The sequence below is a fragment of the Panthera pardus genome, unplaced genomic scaffold, assembly GCF_024362965.1.
Source record: "Panthera pardus isolate Hobbes unplaced genomic scaffold, ASM2436296v1 HiC_scaffold_17, whole genome shotgun sequence".
Taxonomy (NCBI): domain Eukaryota; kingdom Metazoa; phylum Chordata; class Mammalia; order Carnivora; family Felidae; genus Panthera; species Panthera pardus.
Genome location: NW_026526732.1, coordinates 2,971,848 through 2,995,361, shown reverse-complemented (window position 1 = coordinate 2,995,361; position 23,514 = coordinate 2,971,848). Strand labels below are relative to the sequence as shown.

The 23,514-nt window shown below is 51.9% G+C and overlaps 1 protein-coding gene and 1 long non-coding RNA gene across 2 annotated transcripts; one reads left to right on the top strand and one right to left on the bottom strand.

The window, feature by feature from the left end:
* Positions 1–7,566: 7,566 nt before the first annotated feature.
* On the bottom strand, positions 7,567–16,857 carry MPC1 (mitochondrial pyruvate carrier 1). The gene is made up of 5 exons (XM_053904292.1): positions 16,668–16,857; positions 11,270–11,330; positions 9,188–9,284; positions 8,440–8,572; positions 7,567–8,074 (listed from the first exon to the last, which is right to left on the bottom strand). Exons 1-5 carry the CDS (start codon positions 16,736–16,738, stop codon positions 8,050–8,052), a joined length of 387 nt encoding a protein of 128 aa, XP_053760267.1. The 5' UTR covers positions 16,739–16,857; the 3' UTR covers positions 7,567–8,049.
* Positions 16,858–17,034: 177 nt separating this feature from the next.
* On the top strand, positions 17,035–23,514 carry LOC128777612 (uncharacterized). The gene is made up of 4 exons (XR_008422818.1): positions 17,035–17,146; positions 19,992–20,232; positions 21,021–21,115; positions 23,327–23,514. It is a non-coding gene; the product is annotated as an uncharacterized LOC128777612 (long non-coding RNA).

The following is a 23,514-nucleotide window of genomic DNA, read 5'->3' as shown; positions in this document are numbered from 1 at the left end:
CAGCTCACATGCGTTGCTGTCGGCAGGAGGTAATTCCTCACCGGGTGTCGGGCTACGAGCCTCAGGCCCTCGCTGTCTCGAGGCCCCAGGTCCCCTCCGCTCCGTGGTTGTCTGTCCACAGAGCCGGTGTGGTAGACACAGTCTGTTTTGCTGTGATCCTGTAATGGACTGTCCGTAGCTGTCTGATCACCCTGAATCCCGTGTCTCTGTAACAATCTCCTGGATTCCTTTCTTTTCTGACCCGAGTGCTTCCTTCAAGAGCATTTCCCACGTGTGGCAATTGTTTGAGGCTTTATGTGAGTGAGAAAATGTATATTATACTCTCACATCTGAATGACAATTTGCATAAGAAATTTAACACTCAGAACTTTCCTTTTAACACATTACAAGCATTATATACCATTATCCTCACATAGCATTTATCAACCTTTTTAGCCCTTGGTAGGTAGAGTGAAGAAATAATTCATCATTTAACCAGGACACTTTTGAGTGAGCGGGACGCTACTAATAACTAAGCTTGGACGGCAGGTGCAAACCGGGAAGGTTGTAGGTAAACTAAGACACGCGGTTTATTTATTCATAGGTTTGTTTGTCATCCTATTTATAGATGGTCTATTCCTTTTCTCTGGAAGGTTTTAGAACTTTCCTTTTGCATCTGATATTCTTGGGCTTTGCTATACTACCCCCACGTGTGGTTTTTCTGTCATCCCTGCTTGGCCTTCTTTGCATTCTTTATGCTTGAACTACTCCCTCCTTCTCTCCTCCCTCCCCCCATCTACGTTCCAGTGAGTTCCAGTGAGTTCCGCCCTAATCCCTCAGGCTTTTATTGTAGCCAAAGGCGGAGACACACTTATCCTGCCAACAGGAGCCATTCAGTCCATTTGAGATTTATCACTGCAGCTTTTAAGGAGACATTCCGTCTTGTGTCTGCGGTAGGCTTTAAGTTTTGAGCACTTGCAGGAGCTAAGGCATGGAGAAGAGTCTCTGGGCCCGGGCCTCTGGTCTTCCCTAAGGAGGCATTGCATTCTAGTAACTGTAAAAGGTATTTCCAGACGCCCGTGGCCTCTGCTAATTTCTCGTCGGGAATGGCGGACACGGGGAGGAAGAAGTCGTGCTCCTGTGCGAGGTCGGTCGAGTCCTTAATTGCGGACGCAACGTGCTCTGGCCAGCGTAAGCAGAAGAGGGTGGAGTACGGGCTGTGAGGTCAGTCACAGGGTGGTGTGGAACGGGAGGAGTGCGGAGACGGGGCGTGTGTCCCGGGCCAGCCTGTGACCCGCGCCCTGGACGGGGAGGACGAGAGAGCCAGCCCCAGGGTCCCTGCCAGCTCCCTGCCTGGCGGCTGCTGCCAGACCACATGTGGTTTTCAGGCAGGAGCTGCGTGGGCCAGGGAGGCAGATGCTCTAGGAGAGCCCGCCTGGGGACGCTCGCCTCCAGAGGGAAGCAGGGCGTGGGAGCGCCCGGTTGGCACCTGCCTGGCACCGGGGAGGCGCCTCGGGAGGCAGAGCCGATAAACAGGAAGTTTGGGAACTTCCGAAAATACGCGAAGGCTGTTTGAATCCTTCTGGGCCTCGGTTTATGACAAACATTCACTCCCCACGATCCCCCAGGGAGCCTGCCGTCCAACCACAGAGATTTCGGAACTGCCTGTCGTCTGGGTGACCCAGATAGACCCAAGATGTCACGCCTACCCTGAGACATCAACACGGAAAAACAGTTCCCTGGAGGGCTTGTCTAAGTCTCCTTTCCAGACGAAAAGGAAGACCTTGAAGTTTTTTTTTTTTTTTTTTTTTTTTTTTTTTTTTTTTGGGACAGAGAGAGACAGAGCATGAACGGGGGAGGGGCAGAGAGAGAGGGAGACACACAGAATTGGAAACAGGCTCCAGGCTCCGAGCCATCAGCCCAGAGCCTGACGCGGGGCTCGAACTCACAGACCGCGAGATCGTGACCTGGCTGAAGTCGGACGCTTAACCGACTGCGCCACCCAGGCGCCCCAAGACCTTGAAGTTTTAAATGAAATTTGCAGGGGCACCTGGGTGGCTCAGTCGGGTGAGCATCCGATTTCGGCTCAGGTCAGGACCTTGTGGTCATGAGTTCGAGTCCCGCGTCGGCTCCTGCTGTCAGCCTGTCGGTGCAGAGTCTGCTTCCGATCCTGGTCCCCCCTCTCTCTGCCCCTCCCCTGCTTGTGCTGTCCCCAAAATAAATATTAAAAGAAAATAATGAAATTGGCAGAGTTCTCCCTTATGCGTCCAGCATTTTTCAGACTGCTTTAAAAACATCGTAAGCCTTCTATTTACTGAGACGTCACCTCATTGAACCAGAGGGCTTTCAGATCAGTCTAGAAAAAGCACTTGCTGAGATGCCTTCCTCGCCCCTCAGGTCTGACACACCCCAGGCGTTTTTAAAGACTTACTCTGTGCAGCAACTTCTACAAACTACGACAGAAAATCATCAAGTTAGGATTCTTTTAAAAAATATTTATTTCTGAGAGAGAGAGAGATTGAGAGAGAGAGAATGAGCAGGGGAGGGGCAGAGAAACAGGGAGACAAACTATCAAGAGAAGGCTCCAGTCTCCGAGCTGCCAGCACAGAGCCCGACGCGGGGCTCGAACCCACAAACCACAAGATCATGATCTGAAGTCGGACGCCCAACCGCCTGAGCCACCCAAGCGCCCCCAAGTTATATAATTCTTAATTAGCAAAGCTTTTAGGAGGAAGTGGAGTGTGGTTGAACCGAAATGCAGAAGAACTTGAAAGACTGGGTCCGCTGACCGCTCTATTACTGTGTTGATAGTCTCCGTTTTCTCTGTTCTGTGCAAAGTGCCTCAGCCACTGGGGAGGAAGGGGCCACGCGTGCCCAGGGCGTGCTCCCGGATCGTCTGTCCGAGTGCTCTGCCCCGGGCTCTGACACGTTTCTCTCGGCCAAAAGCAAACGCTGCGGTGAAACTCCCTACCGCCCACGTTAGCCTTGCAGTGGCCTCGGGCCGACCCTTCCCCGGGCTGACGCCCAAGTGTGGCCAAAAGCAGTGTCACTGTGACGACTGATGAGTTCTGGCCCAAACAAGTCAACTCTACCTTTTCCCACTTCGTTTCTAGTGCTGTCACCGACCTACACAGTTCAACTGTCTACTCTCGTCCCGATGTGAAAGTTCTACCTCGTGCCCGCCCTTTCTGACTTCTGTCCGTAAATGCCCGTGGCACCCACAGTTTCCACGGACCAGGCTATGTACTTCCGCGCCGAGGCTCACGTCGTGTAAATCTGAACAATTCTCTCTGAACAGCCTCCTGACTTCGTGGGAGTCCGTTTAACCCTGCTCTGGGAGATTCTAGGGAGATGGACAGAATCAAACCTTTTTAAAAAAAATTTTTTTTAACATTCATTTCTTTTTGAGAGACGGAGAGAGAGCAGGAGCGGGGGAGGGGCAGGGAGAGAGGGAAACATAGCATCCCAAGCAGGCTCCAGGCTCCGAGCGGTCAGCACAGAGTCCCAGGCAGGGCTCGAACCCACAAACACGTGAGCCGAAGTCGGGCGCTCAACCGGCTGAGCCACCCAGGCGCCCCTGTACTTAAGACCTTTTAAGGACTATAGTTGTGTACTTAAAAATACAAACAAAAAAACCCAAGACCACTGTCACAGTGACACCACTTTCGGCCGCACTTGGCTGTCAGCCTGGGGAAGGGTCAGCCCAGGGAAGGGTGCGTCTCTGCCTCTGGCGGAGAGAAACGGATCAGAGCCCGGGGCAGAGCACTTCAGGCAAGCGACTCCGTGAGCACGCCCTGGGCACGCGTGCCCCCTCCCTCCCCATGTGGCTACTGCGCTCATAGAGATCGCATTGCTCAGATGGGCCTGTCACCTCGAAGTGCGCTCGCAGGCTGACCCCCGATTTCCTGCACTGAGAAAACTGGCCCAAAGCTACCACGCCCTCAGAACTATCAGCTCCAAGAACTGCAAAAGCCTTCACGTTTAAAACAAACCTGAGCAATGGCAGTGAACTCGGGGCGCCTGGGTGGCTCAGTGGGTTAAGCGTCCGACTTCGGCTCAGGTCATGATCTCACAGTCTGTGGGTTCGAGCCCCGCGTGGGGCTCTGTGCTGACAGCTCAGAGCCTGGAGCCTGCTTCGGATTCTGTGTCTCCCCCCTCTCTGCCCCTCCCTCACTCATGCTCTGTCTCTCTCTGTCTCAGAAATAAACATAAAAAAATTTTTTTAAAATAAAATCGAGTGAAAAAGGAAAGAGTGGAGCACGTATCCTGCCGTTTCAGTAGGGCTGTGTTTGTAAGTGAGCGTCCTGCTGATAAACAGAAATAGAAAACCACCATTTAACCAGCACCACGCACCTGTTGGTTTCGGTGGGAATGTCCAGGCGGGGCTGCGATATGGTCCCATCTGCCGCAGACGGACCTTCCAGAGCCCCTGAAAGCAGTTCCGCCAGGGTTCGTTAGGAATATGGCGGATGTTGGCTAACGGGCCAAGGAACATCACTTGCTGTGCCCGTAGGTAAAGCAGCTGTGTCCTTTCGTAGTCAAGCTGCCAGGGGCTCATCCTCCTCGTGCCACCCTCCCGCGGTTCCTGTCACCTCCACCCAAATCAGCAAAACCCTGGGAGCGCTGTGGGCCCGCCCGGCTCAGCTCAGCTCTCAGCAGGTGCCTGGGGGCTGACAGTGAGGCCGGGGCTTTCTGGGGGTTTTCCTGCCCGGAGCGGCCCCTTTCTGCACGGACCCCTGCCGCTGCTCTCCCCCAAGGGCTCCAGTGCCAGGTAACTCGGGCTTTGCTTTAGATGATGTGGCCATTATCTCTGAGGCCATCCAAGTGACTTCTAAGTGATGCAATGTCGACATGCCAGGGCCCACGCTCACTTTCTCACTAGCGTGTAAACGCGCCACCCAGACGGACCCCGCGACGCACCTGGGAAGCCAAGGTCCAAGTGGAAGAGGATGGAGACGAACGAGCCCAGCCTGGGTCCCGCCGGGCGGGCGTGTGGCCGAGGGCACGGTGCCAGCCGCCTGCGGAGGAAGGATTAGGAAACAAAAGGCCGCTGAGGGTCCGGTTTCCTCAAGCTGGCAGTGGCCGTTCTCGCCCTGAGCCGCCGCGCCAGGACCCCCGCTGTCTGTGGCGCGCAGTCAGGAAGCGCTCGACAATGGTCACCTCCGCCCCACGGGGTGGTCACAGCAAGAAGGGAGATGCCTGAAGCCACCACAGCACGTGAGCACGGACAGCTGGTGCCAGCCTCACCTTGGAGGTTGGTGACAGCACACGTGCATCCGTGTATTCTGCTACCGGAAAACGAAAAATACTCGGGAGCCCTTGTGTGTTACCTTTAGAGATGGTCACGTGCAGGCATTAAACATTCTGAGCATGTATTTCTGGGCTTTTTTGGGTAACCGAGTTTTGCTTCAACCCCGTCCTGTCTCTGCGTTTTCTCGTGGGGCCACTACCACTTGGAGGGCTGACTCGTGTTGTGGTGACTGTACAAACGTCACCAGCAGTGTGTCCACCACACACGGCCCTGGGCCCGGACCCGACGCCACCTTTCGTGAGAATATCCCGCAGATGTCCCTAGGAGGCAGAGCCGTGCCAATCCCCAGGAAGAAAGCAGTACGGGCGGGAGCCGGCCCAGGCCTCGGAGTCCTTGCCGCCTGGAAGGCTGCCACCGCCCGAGAGCAGAGTGACGGCTAACCGGCCGGTCTTCTCCTGACAAGGATCACCGACGACCTGGATGCCCACTTGTGGGAAGTGTCCTTTCTGCTGCTGATAGACACTGGTCATTTTAAAGCAACCAAGAAGCTTGAAAACAACAAGAACAAAAACAGAGGAATTCTGCTCTGGAACGTACTTTCTCACATCGGTGTTGATCTGGGTGAGACCAGGACCCAGAGCCCCGCAGTGGAACGCTTCACACCTTCTGGTCTCGCCCGTACCCTCCCTCCGACCCGCAAGCACTCGGCTCTGCGCACAGAAGGCAGACGGCTGGGAGCTTCAGACCCTCTGAGGGAGCCAGGGACAGGATCGGTGTCCCCTCCTGGTCCCTCGCTCCTTTCCCCAGGATGGTGAGCCTCCCTGCAACCCTAGGGCACCCAGGACCCGCCCCCCCCATGCAACTTCTGCATCGTCTGCATGGACCTTCATCCCATGTGTTCCTCTGTGTCCATCTGCAGGTTTCTTTGTAATGTATTCGTCTATTTTTGAGAGAGAGAGAGAATCCCAAGCAGGCTCCGTGCTGTCAGCACAGAGCCCAACGTGAGTCTTGAACCTACGAGCCATTGAGATCGTGACCTGAGCCGCCCAGACGCCCCTGCAGGTTTCTGTCTCAGGTCAGGAACACCTGCTGGAGAAGGGACCGTGCTGGCCCCTGCCTGCCTTCTCAGGTGTATGGGCAGGCCCACCGAGGCCGCCTGCGGAACCGTGTCATCAGGCCTCCTGCTCTCAGGTCTACAGTGTCTGCACCACGATCCCCGAGGCTCTCGGGACAGCCGTCCCTTCAGAGGCGGGAAAGGCCCTTGCTCCCCAGTAGCACGTGAGACGGGCGGACGAGAATTCTTGCAAGGGACAAAAGAAAGAGGAAGATCCCAGGGGCGCCCGGGGGCGCAGTGGGTTGGGCGTCCGACTCTTGATCTCGGCTCGGGTCACGATGTCACAGTTTGTGGGTTCGGGCCCCACATCGGGCTCTGCAATGATGTTGCAGCCCCTGCTTGGGATTCTGTCACGCCTTCTCTGTGACCCTCCCCCGCGTGTGTGCGTGCTCTCTCTAAATAAGTAAAATTGAAACAAAACCTTTTTTAAAAGAGGAAGATCCCAAACCAGAACGCCAGCGGTGGCTGGCACCGGAGGGCGGCCGGAAGCCCCAGGCAGGTTCCAGCTGGCACTTTCCACACCCTGCGGTCTGGGGTTCTCACAAGCGACGTTACCCGCACGACTGGAACCTGGCGCTCTCACTTCGCTAAGCCGGTCCGGGCTCTCGTCGCTGGGTCCTCTCTCCCGACCCCCGCTCGGGTCAAGTGCGGAGCAACGGGCTTGAGGGGACCCCGGAGGCGGCGCCCCCTCGCCTCCAGAGGGGAAACGGGAGCACGGGTGAAAACGCTCCGCCCACGGTCTCGCGCCTTTAAAGAGAGTGACAGCGAGAAATGACTCGGATCCGCCTGCCGCTCTTCGCCACAGAAAGCGGTGCCGCCATCCGTGGGGAGAGGTGAGCGCTGTGGCCTCCCCCCACCCGGCCGACTCCCCGGAGCGGCTCCTGGGCCGTGGGCTCCCCTGCTCGGGCGCCCGCAGAGCTGGGGACACGCGCCTGTCCGCTGTGGGCTGTCACCCGACGGCTCTCGGGGGCGCGGCTCGGCTCGCCATCGGCTACCCACGGCCTGCTCCGGGTGCCACCCGTGGGTGCACTTTCTAACGCCGCCCGCGGGAAAGAGCGCGTCCTGAGTGACCGCCGGCGCCTTCCCGACACCGGCCGTCCGGCTCGCCGTCCCCCGGCCACCTTCCTCGTTTTCCAGGAGCGCCACTCTACGCACAACGCTCTTTCCAGGGACATTCTAGTTCTGCGGTTTTTTAGCCCAGCAAGATACTTAATCACACTCGTTTGACAAATATTTAAATCATTTATTGCCATTAACTTCCAGCAGCTCAATATACACACTGCACGGAGATACACACTTTTTCAAAACATTGGCAATGAGATTGGAGTACGTGGCCAGCCGTCGGTCTCGTGGTCATTAGTTAAGAATTCTGAGTACTTAAATGCTAATAATTACAAACGAGGTTCTCGTCGGTTTTTCATTAAGTAAATTCTAACAGGTACTATACATATTACCGCAGATAAAACCATCATCGGGAATTACTAAATTGATTGCATATTTTGAGCTACTCTTTATGAAGACAAGTAAAATATTCGGTACTTGTAAGGCAGCAGAGAGTTGGCTTCGGGACTCTCAGCTATTTCTAGAAAAACTGGTTAGTAAAAATAGTAGCCAGCCTGCTTTCCTCAGCGAGCCTATCGTGAGGCAGACCGACTCAGCAGCGGCATAGCTTCCCTTCCAACAGCTGGTTTTTCATCTTCCCTTGTTATGCCGATGCCTTTTTAGTCATCCTGGAAATAAACACAAAGAGAAATTCAGTTTGAGACAAATTTCACTGGGGCCTCCGAGAACTTGGATGACTTGGAGAAGACACCTTTACATTTATTAAAACCGAAAATTTTATGAAAACAGCAATACCCTACTTCCTGTTAATTTGCATGTTTTAATAAGCAAACCTGCAGTGCACTCACTGTTTTCAGTTCGGCAGCATATTTTTTTTTTTCAACAGCGTATTTTTGCTCAGAGTCCAGCTTCCCCCACAGCTAACGCATCATCTCTGCACACACTCACGCCCGGTGCCCCCGACGCCTCCAGATTTGAGTTTCGTTCTCCGTAATTTCTCAAAACGGAAGTGATGAGACCGGAAGGGGCTTACTCGTATTTGATAAGGCGACTCCCCTGAATGAGCTGGGCGACTTCGTTTGTGGCGTGGCAGGCGAAGAGAAGCCAGTTTCGAGGCTGCACCTTGTAGGCAAATCTCATGAACGTCAGGGAGTAACAGCAGAGAGCTGCCAGAAACATCAAAGCGAGGCAATGACTTACGGCTCAGCAGACCCCGAGCTGCGTGCTCGGAGGTCGGGGCTCAATCACCTTAATCGGAACAAGAATCTCTCCTGCTAAAACTCGTGGCAGATGAAGAAAGTCACTGCCTAAATGCTTCCGTGAACGGGAAGCTCATCCTACATTTTACTCTGCCGCTTGGTGCCTTACTTACTAAACACTCTAAGGACAGTCTGTTGGCTGCAGTGGCCAGTAGCTCTGACCACTTCCTGTCCCCCCAGAACTGTTTACGGCCCACCGTCCGGAAGAACTGCTACTTAATCCCGCAGCAATACCTTAAGGACAAGTAGCAGGGCTCCAGATAAACTTAAAGGCACTTCCTCCAAACAGAGGTTCAAGAGGACAGTTTTTAGTTGCGTGCCCATCTGAAAGGCACACAGGACCCCAACACTTTCTAGATAAATATTTCAAAACAACTCTGCTTTTTCCTCCCCACGGACAAGCAACGCCGTTCCAACGCCGTGTCGCTCTATAGGTCGCTTGCGAACAGCGGAGCGTGGGAGCCATATTCCGCGTGATTCTATGCGTGAAGTCCCCCCAGCTGTTCCCAGTCGCATCCTTACCAAATGTCATCCGCCCACTGATAATCTCTGGAGACTTTTTCATGTCATTGATGGCAGCAATGGGAAGACCCCAGTTGGCTACAGGGCCCCAGAAGTGCTACAGAAATGAGAGGAGGGAAAGGGAAGAGGAAAAGGGTAAGGCGGGCGTGAACAGCTGCAGCCCTCCGTTAAGTGATAACGCAGATGATGGAAATGCGTGAGGACAGGTCTTCACCTCGTGTGCGTGGCCTGCAGGCCAGTTAACATCCGGGCCCTGACTGTTCAAGGGTCAGCCCAGAAATGGGCCGCTCTTCAGAGGCGAGCCCAGAGGCAGAAAATATCTGGCAGCTTCCCACCAGGGAACCGAATGCCCCGCCCAGAGAACTTTCAATCCGATTAACTTCTCACCCCATGCCCTCCTGGCGCAACTTAAACCTCATTACAACTATCCTCCGCAAGGTAATGTTTAAATCTATCAGCCCCCCTCCCCCTTCAAATGCTCATTAAGAGATCTGTCACTATCTCTTACCATGCAGATCCTAAATTGGGTATTTTTTCTGAAGAAAGTGCCCTAAGAGGGGAGAACCTGCTTTTCAGCTTGTGTGAACTAGATTAAGATCAGAGAGCCTGGAAATCCGCACTCAGAACTGCCAGATCCTAGGAAATTAAGGTTGGAAACTACTCTTGACGGCAAAGCCCCGCCTACGTGCCACGCTGTGACCGCAGCCGCCCCAGAACCAAGAAGTTGCCCGTGTTTAACAGCAGCGGCACCCAATTTGATAAAACCGGCTGCTGGCTTTTCCAGTACATTAAAAATTGTTTTATGAATGTGCAATTTTCAGCACTTTAAAATATGAAAGAAACCACACGTCATTGGCCAAACACCCTTCTTAGTTTTCAGAATATTAAGCAGTAATCTGTGCAGTGCTGCCCGCTGGAGCATTTAAGACAAATTCAGGCTGCTGAATCCGTTTCTGACACTGACCAGGAGTCATTAGAACCCAAACTCCCATAAGCAGCGGGAGACCAGGGAAATCCAAGAAAAATAGAGGAGAATGACACCTGGCCGGACAGGAGAGCATTCTGCAGTGCTTACTTTGCATGCTAGGTCTGAAACATCAGAGCTCCCGCGGGGCCGGGACGCTAGGCACTGACAGTCTACAACCGAGTCAGAACCCCGCAAGCCAGACACAGCGGGTGCAAACGATCTCTGGGGTTCTGGGCGGCTAACTAGTCCTCTTGTCTTTAGACCGGACGTTATCTGGGTGAGACACACCTCTAGAACCTTAACTTCAGTACCTGAATGACGGGTGGCCGCTGTCCCTTCTCTCCCCTCCATCCCAGACGCCTGGTGACGGAGGGCCCCCAGCCTTCCGTCTCCATCTTCCTCCCTTCTCCACCTGTCCTTTTCCTGGGAGTCCCTTCATTTTCCAGCTACCACCCCAGTGTCTTCCTTTCCTCCTTTCTTGACCAGGCCTTTTTCCACTTTGGTCTAGTTTCATCTTTTTCTAGTTAATCTTTCCACAGCTCCGCACTGCGTGGTGGCCCAGTATCTACTTTATCACGCACAGCCTCCGGGCTGGAACAGCCTGCAGAGTTTGCCTAGGAGGGGCTTCCCCCACCGGGCACACAGGCGTCTTCCCTCACGGCTGGGGCCACGGACAAGACCGGGACAGAAATCCCACACCCCCAGCGGCCCTGGGGTTGTCCGCACAAATGACAGGATTACAAATTCTGGTGCGAGGACTTAAGCGTGAGGCAGAGCGCTGCAAGTCGAAGGCTATCTACACACTCGATTATGAACACTGTTTCTTAAACAGAACATGAAAGGTAAAAATAATTTGAATACTCATTCACTAAGAGATCTAGCCTTGGAAAGTCAGTAACGCACCCTTCGCCTAGTACACACCTCTAGGTGTCACTTCCCTGTTTGGAAATACGTGTTTGGCCCACGCCCGTCAGCTCAGCAGTCGAGGCACTGGTCCTGCCAGGGGTTAGCGCCCAGAGTGGACCAGGTCACCCAGGGGGACACCGGGAGAGCCACCAGGCACGGTGGCTGGATACGCTATCTCAAGCAAAGGCGGCCGGGCCTGCCGTCCATACTTCTGTTAGTGCAGAAAGTCTGCAAAAGCCTGAAATGAAGGAGAACAATTTTCTTACCGTACTATTTGGTGAGGAGTCACCAAGGCGCAGACAAGAGACATGGAAAAAAAAAAAAGAGAGAGAGAGATCAGCTGCTTTGAAAGACGTCTGTTCCTCCAGGTTCCTGCGACCTCCCGCTTCGCTCTGGTTCCCGCAGCAGAGCCACAGGTGAGCAAGCACACTCTTCTCTCCCTGAGACGTGGGGGTAAACCCAGCAACAGCGCTGACCTCCGTTTCACGACACGGTCTAACGCCGAAGCCTCAGAGCGAAGCTGTCCCGCAGAAACGTGATGCAAGTGACTAGCAGCAGCCACACGTTAATTTTAAGATTTCCAGAAGCCACGTTCACAAAAGTAAAACAAAAGAAGTCGATTTTATTAAGTTCATTCTGACGTACCGGAAATATCTTAATCTGAACACGTAATCGAGAGAAACTTATGAATGGGCTATTTTACATTCTTTTTTTGTACTAAGCTCCTGAGATCCGGTGCGTGTAGACATTCAGGGCACACCCCATTTGGACTGTGGCCACAGCGGAAGCGCTCACGGCCGTCAGGCTGGACGGCACAGGCTGAACGGGGGGCGTTTCTCTGGAAAGGACAGGCAGGAGAGAGACGCGGTGACGCACAGCTCCGGCAACGGCGAGCTCGCCGTTAGGAACAGGTTATCGCCAGAAGGAAAGCCCCTAAAGACAGGCAAGTAGTTTTACACTCTGTTCACTTCTAAAACTCTGAACGTCAAACAGTGCCCAGCATTTGCCACGCATTCAACAAGTCTTTGTTGAATGAATGAACAGTAAAAACTTTCCAGTGATTTTTTTTTTCTGAACGTTAAACTCGGTACCATTTAAAATACGTCAAGGGCCACCTGGGTGGCTCAGTCAGTTGAACGTCCGACTTCGGCTCAGGTCATGATCTCACGGTTTGTGGGTTCGAGCCCCGTGTCAGGCTCTGTGCTGACAGCTGGGCCTGGAACCTGCTTCAGATCCTGTGTCTCCCTATATACGTACACACACACACACACACACACACACACACCACACAACACACACACCTGTGTGTGTGTGTTGTGTGGTGTGTGTGTGTGTGTGTGTGTGTATCCATCCATCCATCCACCTCTCTCAGGAAAGGGGGTAAATCTCTAGAATAAATCTGCACAGACCGTCACTGACTCAATCATTAAAGCACATGCCTTTCACCTCAGAATTTACTTGTTCAATCTTAATTCATTCTTCTTAGCCGAAATTCAGGAGCAAGAATGAAGAAAGGAAAAACAAAAAGCAATTTCTTTTACTCCATCAAGAAGGTATATGAGAAAATTTTTAAAAATTAAAAAAAAAAAAGATAGGGGTGCCTGTCCAGCTCCAGTTGGTAGGGCACACGACTCTTGATCTCGGGTTGTGAGTTCAAGACCCACTTTGGAGATTTAAAAAAAAAAAAAAGATAACAGAGATCCAGGAAGTTCTTGATTCAAGATCCTCATTAGGGTAAGAAAATCAGCCGGAGAAGAGACAGAAGGCACCAAAAAAAGAGTATCAGAACCCAGAGGATTCAACATGGCATAATAATAAAGAATAAATGGGTCACTTACTTTTGCCAAGCATGATACTATATTGTCAAACAGCTACCAAAGCACAAAACATAAGTAATTGTCCAGGACCACGCAGCTAAAAATGACGGGCGCCAGGATTCTAATTCACTGTTCAAACTCATCACTTGGGTCTGACATTACCATAAATCACATCTGACGAAAGCTGTCAGTAATTACTTAATATTAAGACCCTACTTAGGGGTGCCTAAGATGCTTAGTTGGTTAAGCGTCTGACTTCAGCTCAGGTCATGATCTCACAGTCTGTGAGTTCGAGCCCCACATCGGGCCCTGTGCTGACAGCTCAGAGCCTGGAGCCTGCTTTGGATTCTGTGTCTCCCTCTCACTCTCTGCGCCTCCTCTGCTCATGCTCTGTCTCTCTCTCCCTTAAAAATAAATAAAAACATTAAAAAAAAAAAGACCCTACTTAAACGTCCTCGTAATGCCTTTCATTTTTTTCCATTCTATATCCAATCAAAGTCCACACTCTTGCTACGGCTACAGCCTATTCCCTAACTTCTGTTGCTTGGTGCAAAAAAATGAACATTTTAAAATACACTTGGAAATCCACATTAGTAAGAAAGACATTTCAATCTTACTCATACAATGTGACAGACAGAATTTTATAATCTGTATGAAATAGGATTTTATATTTTTGCTGAAACACTCAACTGTGTTGTTAAAATAATTTTTATGGGGCGCCTGGGTGGCTCAGTTGGTTGAGCGTCTGACTTCAGCTCAGGTCGTATCTCGTAGTTCTTGAGTTCGAGCTCCGCACTGGGCTCTGTGCTGTGAGCACGGAGCCTGCTTCAGATCCTCTGTCCCTTTCTCACTCTGCCTCTCCCCCACTTGTACTCTCTCTCAAAAATAAATACAACATTAAAAAAAAATTCAGGAACAGCTTTAGTTTAGAAGACCTCTGTCTCCCCTCAGTAGGTCGTAAGGACCCAGATCTTCCGCTGGTAGGGAGTGCAAAGTCGGTAGAACAAGTCACTGCGGAGGTGAGGATGTGCAGACCCTCATTTCCGATGGAAGAGAGAGGTGATGAGGTTTTCTTCCCTGGGCTTAATTCTCATTTGCAAAGCACAGCAGCTTGGGAGAACACACAGGGAGAGCTTTCCCCTGTAAGTTCTAGGGGGAGCAGGTTCTCCTTCTAGGAGAAAAAGCTCAAAGAAAGATCGCCTGGTGAGAGTTCTGATACCAGCCGTTCAGCAGCCCTCCACCCCCGGCTGTGGGGGGCATGCAACCCCACTGCTGCCAACAGCCGAAGCAGGGCAAACACAGCCAGCCTGGCATCTCGCTCCATCCAGTCAGTCCACAGAAGTCATTTCAGGTCAGGGTCACAGAGCTTCACAAGATTTTAACCTTTTCCAGACAGTATAGAGTGTTTCTGATCTCACACACACACACAGCGGAATATAAATTACAAATCGCATGGTGATTGGGAGTCTGAGTATTTATTTTCACATCCCTCATCCAGTTTAATGTTCCCAACAACCCAACCAGAAAGGGCATGATCATTAAACCCATTTCACAGGCAGGTAACCGAGGCCCACTGGGATTGGATTTGCTGGGGATCCCTTGAGTAGGAGCCACTCTTCCGTCTGCTGCCCCAGGAGACAGCACTCTTCCCCGGGCACTGCCACTCTCTTCCTCATTTAGTCAAGACTTAACTCAAAGTAACACTGGAAAAAGTATACACACAGGAAACCACATGAAGTTAATCTTAGGAAGAAAGGTTAAACCATATCAAAATATTGAGTTAAAAAGTCCGGCTCTGGGAAACCTAACTGCTAGGAAAAAAAGACAGAAATAGAAAATAGTAAAAATAAGAATAGAAATAAGTAGAAAAGCAGGGCTCACTTCCTTGAAAATATATTTTAAAAGCATTTTTTTAATGTTTATTTTTGAGAGAGATAGAGCACGAGTAGGGGAGGGGCAGAGAGAGGGAGACAAAGAATCAAGAGCAGGCCCCAGGCTCTGAGCTGTCAGCACAGAGCCTGTTGTGGGGCTCGAACCCACGAACTGGGAGATCATGACCTGAGCTAAAGTTGGACGCTAAACTGACTGAGCCACCCAGGCGCCCCGAAAATAAATCTAACAAACTGTTCTTAGGTAATAGGACGTTACCTAAAAATCAGTATTTTTTCTTAAATGAATAAGGTGTGACCACTTTGTTCTCAGTTATTCCATACAATTTTATCCTTTGCTGTACCTAATGATCAGGAAGGCCCATTATCCAAAGCAGAAAACAGTAGGAAAAAGGGAACATCCCAAGAGAAACTTAACCGCAGGACTGAGAACTGACCCTCCCAGGACTACTTGCTCAGATTTCCGCAACACGTTCCTCTGATAAACCACCCTGCTCCACAGCACGAAACATCTGTCCTCATTGATCACCGTCCTACTTAAGTACAGAAACCTCCTAACGGAGAGCCGGGGGTGAAGCTTGTTTCCAAGTTCATCACAGGAGAGCCTGAATTGCACCTCTCACCCTGCTGCTCCGTAAAATTACGAGTAAACAGTGTTTGCAGAGTTCAGGACTTAAAAAGGAATTCTTTTCCCATTGGCAGAGGTTCAGTTGCCCTCGCGCTGTACCTTTTGGATGGTTACAGGACTCACTTGTCCTCAGTGGTCCTCACTTAGCCTCTTCAGCACGCTATTCACCATTGGAAAACAAAACGGAACAAAACGAAACAAAACAAGGGCGCCTTGGTGGCTCAGTCCGTCATGCGTGGGACTCTCGATTTCGGCGCAGGTCAGAATCTCAGGGTGGTGGGACTGAGCCCCAGGTCCAGCTGCTCACCCAGCGTGGAGCCTGCTTGGGATTCTCCCCCCCCACCCCCAAAACAAAACATAGCCCAACACCTAGGTTTTAAAATCACAAGACAGGAAAACCAAAACTAAAACTCCTAAATATTTAAAACTGTTTCGGGGGCACTAGATTGGCTCGGTGGGTAGCGCCTGCAACTCTTGACCTCAGGAGTTGTGAATTCAAGTCCCGCCTTGGGTGTAGAGGTTACTTTAAAAAAAGTTAAACATCTCTAATATCTGGTTGATATGATATAATATAATATAATATAATATAATATAATATAATATAATAATATATAAAGCTCGTAAAGTTATACTAAATATTCTGAAATAAAAGCAACAGTCTCAAGACTCGAGATGGAAATAGAATGTAGAAAGTGTGTCTTGGGCCCTTTCACCCGCAAATGCCCTTCGTTTCTAACTGGAAAGGAAGAGTGAAGGGAAAATCGAGCAAGGAAAAGCATGTCCTTGGAGACGCGCTGCTTTACTTTGGCCGTCAGAATATTCGTGCATAGAAATATTTGAGATTGGATTCCCTTCCCCGCTCAGACTGAAAGTCCTCCGAAGCCGGAAAACGGAAAGGCGCGCGGGGCCCGGCACAAGTGATCGCGGGGACTCCAGGAGGGGCGATCGCGCGCACCTGCAGCGCACCTGCAGCAGCGCCCACGTCCTGGACGCGCGCACGCTCTCCCGGCGCCTCCCGCCGGCCCCTCCCAGCCCCACACCTGGGCGCCCAGCTGCCCCGCAGGTGCCGTGAGGCGACATCCGGCCAGGAAACCGCGCCAGGGGCCAGGGTCCTCCGCGCTGCCCGGAGCCCGCCCCGCTGCCCCCACCCCCACCCCCGCTGGCCCCGCCGCCCGGCCCCCGCGCCCTCGTGGCCCCGCGTCCCGGGCGGCGTCAACCCCGACCTCCGGGAGCCCTCGGGGGTTCCGGAGGTCTGGCCCGGGGGACTCGTCACCTCATGAGGTAGTCCCGAAAGTCCTTGCTCCGGACATAGTCCGCCGCTTTCCGCACCAGCGCGCCCGCCATGGCCGTGCCCGACACCAGACACCCCGCAGTGCCCCGGCCGCCGCTCCTCGGAGCCCAATGACACCCAGTCCAGCGAACAGCGGGAACGCCGCCCCCGCCCCCGGGGCCCGCGTCACGACAGCCGGCTCCGCCTTACGGCCGCGCCGCGCCGCCGGGCGCTCGGCCTATGGGAGGGCGCAGGGCGGGAGGCGGCGGCGCGGATTGGCTGGGACCTGCTGCCGTAAAACGGCCGGGGCCGGCCGGGGATTGGCTGGCGCTGGCTCAGCCCCGGCCGCCGCAGTCCTCTGGCGCGGAGGTAGCGGTCGGTGGGGGCAGCCCGAGGGTCTGTGTCCCCGTACCCGCAAGGGCACCTTGGCCGGGCCGGGGTGCGCCCGGAGTGCCCGCGTGGGCGGCCCGGGTGCGCTCTGGGTACGCCCTGTCGGGGAGGCGGGACAGGAGGGTTCGGTCGTTCGGGTCTCTTTTTTAATTGTCCCCCCTCCCCCGCTTTTTTATTTGCTGGTTTGAGATGGGGGGAAGGGCAGAGAGAGAGGGAGACAGATGATCCAAAGCAGGTTCTGTGCTGCCTGCGCAGAGAGCGGCCGGGAGCCTGACGCGGGGCTAGAACTGAAGGACCCGAGAACATGACCTGACGCGGAATGGGTTGCTTAACCGACTGAGCTCACCATGCCTTTTGGTGAAGGTGTAGGGGACGGGCGGCAGGCAGTCCCTGGTAGGAGCCTAGATTGGATGTCAACACTGCTGTGGGCGGTTGGTGGCGTGGATTGACGTTGGCTATGGACACGCCCTTTGGCCCCGCCGGCCCTTCTCCAGCGGTTCCCCCCCCCCCCCCCCCCCCGACAGGCAAGCTGGTGCAATTTCAGATGCATTATTTTTAATATGTCCACCCACAGGGAGGGTTAGATCACGCTGCGTCCATTCCACTGAATCATGTAAGCAGCTCGGAAGGGGAAGGGTGCTCTGTGTGTGCCGGTATGGAAAGAGCTCTAAAATGTGTAAGAAAAATCAAGGGGCAGAATCGTGTGTAATGTGTGCTACTCATTTGTGCATGGGGACAGAGAAAATCTGTAAGTTTGTTTCCAAAGTTGAAAGGGACGTGTTAGCAGGGACTGCCTCAGAAGATGTCCAAGTGCAGAGGGCTGGAGAGAAACTGCCTTTTCACCGTATACTTTTTTTTATTCCTATTGAAATTTGTACAGGAAAAATACGCTATGGAAAATAAACATCAGGGGCGCTGGGTGGCTCAGTCGGGGAACCTCCGACTCTTGATTTCTGTGCTGACAGTGCAGAGCCTGCTTGGGAATCTTTCTCCTTCTCTCTCTCTCTCTGCCCCTTCTCGGCTCACTCTCTCTCTCAAAAAAAAAAAAAAAATTCTTTTTAAATGGCATTAAAAAAATGCCTTTGAGAAGTAAAATAGCAGGCCTTTGAATCAGATTCATTTTCTGTTCAGGGTCTCCGTGGGTCACACCTGACCTTGATCTTGTTTGAAAGTTGTCTGAATAGGCAGCGCTGCCATCCCAGAATAACACAGGAAGGTCGGTTATGTTCAGCTGGTGGTTCAAGGTGAAGGAATAAATGAATGAGCTGAGAAAAAACAAGAGGGTTGATTATTAATAGCGCTATGATTATTAGCGCCAAAAAGAAAACCGCAGGCCCAAGGTGGAGTCACTTGCCTCCAGTCCTGCAAACCAAGACTTAATTGCAGTTTCAAACTTTCCGGGAGTGGAATTTGAAGCCAGCCAATCTGGAATTTTCTGGCCAGTATCAGTGAGGTAATAGGTTACCTGGGCCCTTTCCAGTCCACCCCTGCCCCCAAAGGAGATGACCTAATGTGCGTGGTAAGACCCCTTGCCCTTCCCAAGGTGACCTTGCCTGAAAGCATCTTTTCTTTTGCAAGTAACTTCTTGCTTCCCTCTTTTCTATAAAAACGTTCCTGCCGGGAGCCGATCCGTCCAGCCTTCCTGATGGCACAGCCCGGGTGGTTGGCGGAAGGGCAACGCACGGCGCCCCTCCGAATGGGCAGCTACTGGTATCCCTCCTGTTACTCATCACGGCCATGCCCATGGTCCAACTGGCATTGATGATTCAAAATAAACCCATGGGGCAAACTCGGGGATGATCCCCAGGACAAAAAAGCAACCTTTTATCCAGCTGGTGCCATCCCCGCTTGCCCGTCCCCTAAAGGAAAGATAGCCCCATATGTTTCCCAGCCAGGGAGGGGGGCAAATGGGTTCGAGAGCCCCACTCCGGCCACAAAGGAATGTATCTATGGATACAAGTTACTCCAACCCCTAGGCCCACTCGGCCCCCAGGAGGCATCCCAGATGGTAACTGGACCTGGTGGGTTAAGGTACAGAATGGTCCATTAGTTCCCAGGTATACATTGTCTCTCTGGGAGCGCATAAGGCGTGGGTTCCCAGGGCCCTCCTGGCTCCCTCCCGGCACCCAGACCAAAGCGAATACTTTTGTTCCTTGTACCGCAAATTGTTCAAAGGAACAATTGAACAATTAAGAAGTCCTGTCCCTGTCAATGTTCCACTTGAGGTGTTGAGAGCTGGATGGCCTTTCATGAAAATAGCAAAGCAAACGCTTTATAAACTATAAGTAAACGTAGATACATAACGAAAGTAGTATGAAGAAATTAATCAATAAGCAAAGGGGAGGAGTGAATGTTACAAAGAAATAACCATGAGGTTCCTTAATGGGTGATGACACAAAGGAGCATTTTTAGAATTAGGTAAAGCCAAGAAACATAGATGATGCACGCCACAAGGGATAATGCATATAATGCCACGCCTGCCACAATAAAGTGGCCTAACACACTGCTGTCGTCTGTGTGCATTTGTTATTTTTGCTGACGCCGTTCATCCTTCGGGATCCCCTGGACCTGTTGGGGCTGGACTCCGGCACCTTCCATTTTGGACAACTCCTTGGAGCACGTCTCTCCTGGCCGGACGGAATGCTGCCCAATTCACGAATCGCTTAATAAAGCCAAGTAGCTCTTTAAATTTTACCTCTTGAGTTTTGTTTTTTAATGCTCGCCACCGTGTGTTAACCGCTAGGCACTTTTCCTACATTAGTTCTTACGACCCAGAGGGGTGGGAGCAGCGTAAAGAAACTGAATGGCTTCTTGAATAAAACCAAGGTGCTTCTGCAGCGTTCGTGGGAAGGGTCCCTCCCCAATACCCAGTGTGAGAAGAGGCTCCTGGTTCTCACAATGGCTCAGTCTTATCTCCTAGTATTTTCTTTTCCTCAGGAGCGGTGGATCAGAAGAATCCTCTGCAGATTCCTAGACCCCCCGCAAGCTTAGAGCTTCAGGAGATCTGGAGGGGAGCCTCTGAAAGCTGGTCAGTGACAGCGCGTGGAGAAACACGACTGAGGGCTCCTGTCCCCAGTTCCTGGTGTCACCGCCAGGCCAGCTTCTGAACATTCTGCTTGCCACAGTTGGGCCACACTTGGATCTTCGAGGCTTCTGTTAAGTTCCCACTGCGTGGAAGGTAGGAGCTAGAGGATTTAATTAAAGGAATATATAAAAGGAATAACGCTCTGCTAAGCAGCAGCTTCCCCGAGATCTGAATCTGGCTCTCTTTCTCTAAGGGCCGTGCTTTCTTTATTTCATGTTGCCACAATTAGGACTTCTTCCATGTAAATACGTATCTTTCCTACTTCAAATATGGAGCAGGTAATATGGTCTAATGTATAAGAGGACACAGCAGGAGGCAAGAGACCCAGCTACATTATTTCCTGAAATTCTAGAAAGGCCTAGAAACCTCACCTGGTCCCTACATGGACAGAGTATGGAAAGGTAAAAATGCAAACATCGCTGGCTTGAGTCCCAGGTTTCCGGAAGAGGCTGCAAAGGCCTAGCATCGAGCCAGAACCTCATATGCCCAGAGTTCTCAAAGTCCAGAAATGACGGGCACACACAGGGCTTCCCTGTTGACTATGAGGAACAGGAACTGTGAGCTCAGACAGATTGAAGTCAGAGGAGGGGGGAAGCTGGCCCTTAGTTACACCACACCCGTGTGGGCCGGTGTTGTGTAGGCAGTCCATATACACCGTATCCAGGGCGGTGCCTGTGTGGGTAGGGGAGTCCTCAGTGGGCGTCCTGTGGAGGGTTTCCTGGCAGGCAGGTCTGTGATGCCTCACACGGTACAAGCAATCTTCTCTATGGCAGTAAACTTGCCATGTTTTTTTCACTTATCAAAATAACAAAAAAAAAAAAAAAAAAAAGAAAAGAGGACACGGTCGTTCTGCTTATGAACTAACACACTTAATTACACAGGTTTTCTTCTGGAAATGGGGATAATGAGGACTATGTTGTCCATCGGGGACAGCTATTGTGATGACAAGAGGCAATTTCCGAGGAGTACTTGGGGGGTGAGTACGTGTTTTATAAACATAGATGTGTGACCGGGCTCCTGGGTGGCTCAGTCGGTCAGACCCCTGACTCTTGATTTCGGCTCAGGTCACGGTCTCAGTTCATGGGATCAAGCCCCATGGTGGGTTCTGCGCTGACAGCACAGAGCCTGCTTGGGATTTTCTCTCATCCCTAAGGACTGTTGGTGGGGGGACCCCTCAAGATAAGGGAAGGCAACCTGGCTGTATGCGTACGTAACATGCCTCACGACCCTGTGACATGAGGCCACCTAATCAGACCGCGTGACTGGGTGTTACCATGTATGGGAGACAGGCAAGAAAAACATTTATAAAAGACTACACCTCACTGCACTCGGGACTCAGCTTTTCCAGTGCGAACCCAACCGAGCGTTGCCGGCACAAAGTTCCTTCCTGGAAAGAAACGCTTCGGTGTCTCGACTCTGTGCGAACCTCGGTTCTCGTTCCACTCTCTCTCTGCCCCCGCCCTGTGCGCACTGTCTCTGTCGCTCTCTAAATAAACGTTAAAAAAAAAAAAAAAATTTTTTTTTAACGTTTATTTATTTTTGAGACAGAGAGAGACAGAGCATGAACGGGGGAGGGTCAGAGAGAGGGAGACACAGAATCTGAAACAGGCTCCAGACTCTGAGCTGTCGGCACAGAGCCCGATGCGGGGCTCGAACTCACGGACTGCGAGATCATGACCTGAGCCGAAGTCGGACGCTTAACCGACTGAGCCACCCAGGCGCCCCTCTCTAAATAAACTTAAAAAACACACACACACACACACACACACACACACACACACACACACACACACATTCAAAACATAGATGTGTTGTTACGTCCTGCTGCCCATCTATTGCAGCCCAACACCTGCCTTACATGGATTCCAGCTAGGTAGCACACATTAGTTTGATTGCTTTAGTAATTTAAAGAATGCAGTAAATGAGTAAGCCAAGAAACTCGGGAGTTCAGTGAGAACCGGGGGCACTCAGAGGCCAGTGCACCATCTGGAATATGGATGTGTACTTTCTTGCCTCCTTAGCTCTTCAGGTCCTACCTGTAATCAATCCATTGTGCTGCCCCCAAGGCTTGAATACTTCAAGATCAGCAGCCCCTGCCCCACGCACTTTTCTCCTGGGTCACTGTTCTCATACTGATGAGGGAGCGTGGGGCAAGCTGAGGGCAGAGGACAGACTAACAGCACCCAGCGCCTCAGGTGGGATGTATGTGTGATGTTCCTCGGACTCTCCTGGCTGCCCGAGAGCAGGGGAAAGGAAAGAAAGCAAATGTCTGACTGATGGAGATCATCGTCATACAGGACAGGGGGCTCCTTCAGTTTACGGAGAACTTAGTAAACTGCAAGAAAGAGGCAATCTAGGGGCGCCTGGGGGGCTCTGTCGGTTGAGGGTCCAACTTAGGCTCAGGTCATGATCTCGCAGTTCGTGGGTTCGAGCCCCGCGTCGGGCTCTGTGCTGACAGCTCAGAGCCTGGAGCCTGCTTCAGATTCTGTGTCTCCCTCTCTTTGCCCCTTCCCCGCTCATGCTCTGTCCCTCTCTGTCTCTCAAAAATGAATAAACGTTAAAAAAAAAAATTTTTTTTTAAAAAGAGGCAATCTTATCCACAGAAACCTACAGACTCCATTTCCTGAAGCCCTAATATCACCCTCACCAAGATGTAAGGGGGTTTAACTGCTGGCCATGGTGGTGTGGGAAAGAAAGGCAAATGAAAAATTAAATTCCCTTACTGCCTACAGCCCAGCTACAAGTCCTTGAAACAGGCAGAGTGACCTTCCTCTAGGAGCTCAGCTGGCTCGTTGATAACTTTGCTGGGGGGCAAAAGGGAATCTTGGCTTAACCTTAGCCTGACCCCCAGGATCCCATGAGTCTACTTTAACTAACATATAAAAACTCATTTTGGAAACCTCCTTTATCTCAACTCCCCCAGGATACATGCCGGCAATCATACTCCAAGCTTATGGCCCCTGGTATACATCTGAAGGGTCTCATGACTGAGGTTTTACTAAACGGTAATAAATGGTGTTTTCAAGGTCCTGGAAACCTTGCTTCCAAAATGCCTTAGAGACTTACTCTGTCCCTAACCCCCCTCCCAACTTGAGGGTATATCATGAGTCACTCACCACAACCCCAGTGCAGCTCTTTCTGCCCACGGGTCCTGTCCCTGTGCTTTAACAAAATCACCTTTTTGCAGCAAAGACATCTTCAAGAATTCTTCCTTGGCCGTCGGCTCCGGACCCCACCATCACCCCAAAGCCCCATCAGTACTGTTCCTCCAGAAGTCACAAAGAAATGGCTTCACGGGCAAGGAATCTTCATTTTGCTTGGCAGTTCAGGAGTTTCCTAGGCATAAACGGTAAAGGATATGGTTTATGATAGAGG